At 36.2% G+C, this 3,825-nt stretch overlaps 1 protein-coding gene across 1 annotated transcript in view; it reads right to left on the minus strand.

The window, feature by feature from the left end:
* LOC137653424 (angiotensin-converting enzyme-like) overlaps positions 1 to 1,696 on the minus strand; it is a 44,003-nt gene extending 42,307 nt beyond the window's left edge. The window contains exon 1 of the mRNA XM_068386800.1: positions 1,545 to 1,696. Within this exon, the coding sequence (XP_068242901.1) occupies positions 1,545 to 1,665 (121 nt within the window). The 5' untranslated portion in view covers positions 1,666 to 1,696. The remainder of the gene's footprint in view (positions 1 to 1,544) is intronic.
* Between the last annotated feature and the right edge of the window lie 2,129 nt (positions 1,697 to 3,825).

Consider the following 3,825-nt stretch of genomic DNA (forward strand, 5'->3'; position numbering starts at 1 on the left):
GTTTCTTGGCGAATTTCTACGACTAGAGTAAATAAAAAAATGACCGGAAACAGAAAAAAAGCAAAATGTAAATCCTTGAGATGTATATGAATTTGAACTTTTGATTTTAGTAGCATCTGGTTATTTTTAGATAATATACATTTGTATGCATAATAGTCTGTTTATATGTAAACGCTCTGCGCTGACTTATCAGTAATGACCTTTCATTAAGATTACTTTAGGAAGAAAATAAGTTTTTTAGATAAGGAGGAATTCAGACTGTCAATTATGCCTACTTTATATTCAGAATGTTCGTGCCAGATTTTGTAAGCTTGCTGTTAAGAGCCAGTTCTTTTTGTTCGTACCACTTGGTGTTTAAAAGGGACTAAAAGTGACAAGCACAAACCCACAGATGGGAATTGCTCAAATAGGCTACTTATCAAGCACTAAGGCTCAAAGGTAGGAAGTGATGGCGCTTATCGCATTTACTTAGCACACTTGAACACACATACACACACACATATATATATATATATATATATATAAGTATATATATATACATATATATATGTATATATAAATAAATATACATGTATATATATATTTATATATATACATATATATATATATATATATATATATATATATTTTCTCTTTGTATTAATGGAACCTCAGAGATTTAAACTAGTTGCAAATAATTTTCTGTTGAAAAAGTTAACATATGCCTGGCTTTAGTATTTGACTGAACTATTTTGACGTTGTTATGGATATAAGAAATTTTTACTTTCTATTATTTCTCAAATAGAGTTTACTAGTTATTTATCTAAATCCTTTGTGCACCGGGTTGCTATCCCTGTTACAGCCCTTTGGGCTTGTAGCATCCTGCTTTTCCAACTATTGTTGTAGCTTTTCAGGTAATGATAATAACATGCACATATGGCGTATGCTTTAGAAAATCTTTAAATTTCTTATATCTTGTCTTATCCTTATTAGCAAGACCTTCACTAAAAAATTAGAACAACATAGCATTGGTTTTCATATGCATTGGTATTTAACAAGCCATTTAGAAAAACTTTGGCGAATGCTGAACATTTTGGATGAACTGGCTGTAATACAGAAAAAATTCGCCATTCCTTTTTTATCATTCATTTGGCAACACGTAATCACCAATATATTTTATGCCCTTTATTCTTCATATAAGCGCTCATTCGTATTTTTTAAATGTATTTTTTAAATGTCGAGTTTCATAGCATAAAAGGCGTTCTCATTTACTTCATGGCCCTATATAAGGCAAAGGAGCCAAAAGCATGGTTAACTTGTAACATATTGAAGATTTGGTGAACTATGTTTAGCATCAGACAAAGATCCAGATTATTTTTTTCTTTTATTAGATTTTACATTCATGCATTAACTGGAATAGCTACAAATATTCTTCTGCCTATTGCCCATCAGTTGTAAATAAATGTGATTATATAAGATCATAAAGATTTCATAAAGAAAGTTGTCATTTTTGTTTCCGTGATGAATATAAATCGGATTAAAAGCCAAATAGAATATATTCTTACCTTGAGTAATGGGTGGCCATGATGCAAAGACCAGCGGAGAGCACACCGCTAATGGCACCAGCACAGACCACATGTCGAACGTAAATGTGGCCCTCGTCTTTGCACCGAGTTGATAACCCATGGGCACACTGGTTTAGCCTGCGCATGCGCATTATATACCAGCAACATGTACCACCTACATACCTGTTCATTCCCCCTTTAGCACGGGCAGTGCCCCAATCTGCTTCCCCCCACCTCCAATCATCCTGTCGGGTCACTACCGTTCCTTTTTGGGCTCCTCTCAGCAAGGAAAAGAAAATACCTGGAAGGTGAGGCGGGGGGGGGGGGGGCGCCAATGATTATGAGGGAAAACAAAGAAAATACAAACAAACCTCGAGGAGGTGGAAGTGCAAACAACAAATACACAGAAAAGAGAGAATTACCATAACTCGATGTTGCAACATGAAGAAGAGACAATAAAAAAAAAAAAAACGCAGTAGAAGACATTGGGCAGGAACAAAAGCCGTTCTTGTCCCTGCCCGAAGCGCAGCGAGTTTCATTGATGATCGAAATTAATGCAATCGCTCTAAAGTTTTTCCGAGCGTCCGCCATATAAAGACATGCATTATCTGTAAATCACGTAATTACGGTATGGCCCGTGACTGCAACAACAATAATTACAAGCCACGCAACCGTAATTTGATCACACTGCCCGAGGGTAGAATCTGCTGCTACCCCAATGATGAAGCTCCCTGAAGGAGAACCTTTTTATCTTAGAGATGGACCTTGGATGAAGGGGTCTTTGTACTTTAGGGGTGGGTGGGGGGCAGGGTTGAACCTTTGTTTATCTTAAGGTTTTTTCTTCAACTTCCGGTTTTGTCTTGGCTTCGGGAGTAATATAGTCAGCTAGTTTGTTTTTATTCTGTGCAAATGATCGATTTTGATGCAAGAAAGAAAATGTTGAAAGACTTGAAAATTAGCGAATGAATCTATTAAAAGGGAAATGTTATCATTTAATTAATCCAATTAGACTCTAGCTTCAAAAGTGACAGGTTATCTTATAATTTTCCTCATCTGATTTCAATATATTTGGATCATTTATCTGTGTATATATAATGAAATTAATGCATTCCCTTGACGATGGAATAAGTATTATGAAGATTAGTTGATTATTGCAGACAAAGCCGAGTAATGTAAGAATTAGAATGGTTAGTGCAAGGCTGAAATTTTTTAGGGGAGTGACTGCCTAGGGTTTAATATAGGGTGAGAAATGTGGAGATAATTAGTTGTAAAAAGGTTAGTGTAGGTGATAGGATGGATTTGCGTATTTGAGGAGGTTCAGTTACATGGATAGATCAGACACCAATGAGTTAGTGTAGAATATGTTTTTTTCCTAATTGCTTGGAAAGAATAGAAGAGGAAGACTTATGAAGGGATGGATAGATGGTATGAAAGACGTATTGGAAAGGTAGGACCTATATACCTAGGAAGAGCAGGAATACTTACAAGATAATGGCTGAAAGTCCCAATGTATATATGGAAAGGAATTGTTTGGTTTATTCTCCTGTACTAGTGTACCCGAGCCGTCAAAAATTACGTCTAAATATTTTGATAGATATGCACACACGTGCGCGCACACAGTGAACATTCCCACCTCCTCCCCCTTTACTAACTGCAGCCCGCTGGTTCGGCAATTTGTGGGGGAGTGTCGTTTCCGAGTGTACCTCTCGGGGTACCCCCTCTATATATATAGATAGATAGATAGATAAATATTATATATATAATATATATAATATATATGTATATACATACATTATATATATATATATATATATATATATGTGTGTGTGTGTGTGTGTGTGTGTGTCATCATCGTCTATTGACGCAGCAAAGGGCCTCAATTAAATTTCGGCGGTCGTCTCTATCTTGAGCGTTTAATTCAATACTTCTCCATTCATCATCTCCTACTTCGTGCTTCATAGTCCTCAGCCATGTAGGCCTGGGTCTCCCAATTGTTCTAGTGCCTTGTAGACCCCAGCTGAACGTTTTGTAAACTAATCTCTCTTTATCATATAAGGGTGATGGAAGTATGGCCGTCATATGCAAGTTAAGTGTTGATGTGAATAGTTATTTATTAAATAGATAAGAAGGAAAGAAAGGTGTGTTAATAGGCGTACAAAATGTTTGGAGAATATGGAGGATTATTGGTTTGCGAAAAAGGGTACAACTGTTAAGCATTGGTGAAGTGGGAAGGAAGACTTAGAGTTAATGTTGGGCGGAAATTGAATTGGAATGCAAGAGC

Source organism: Palaemon carinicauda, chromosome 14 (genome assembly GCF_036898095.1).
Source record: "Palaemon carinicauda isolate YSFRI2023 chromosome 14, ASM3689809v2, whole genome shotgun sequence".
In the NCBI taxonomy this organism is placed as follows: domain Eukaryota; kingdom Metazoa; phylum Arthropoda; class Malacostraca; order Decapoda; family Palaemonidae; genus Palaemon; species Palaemon carinicauda.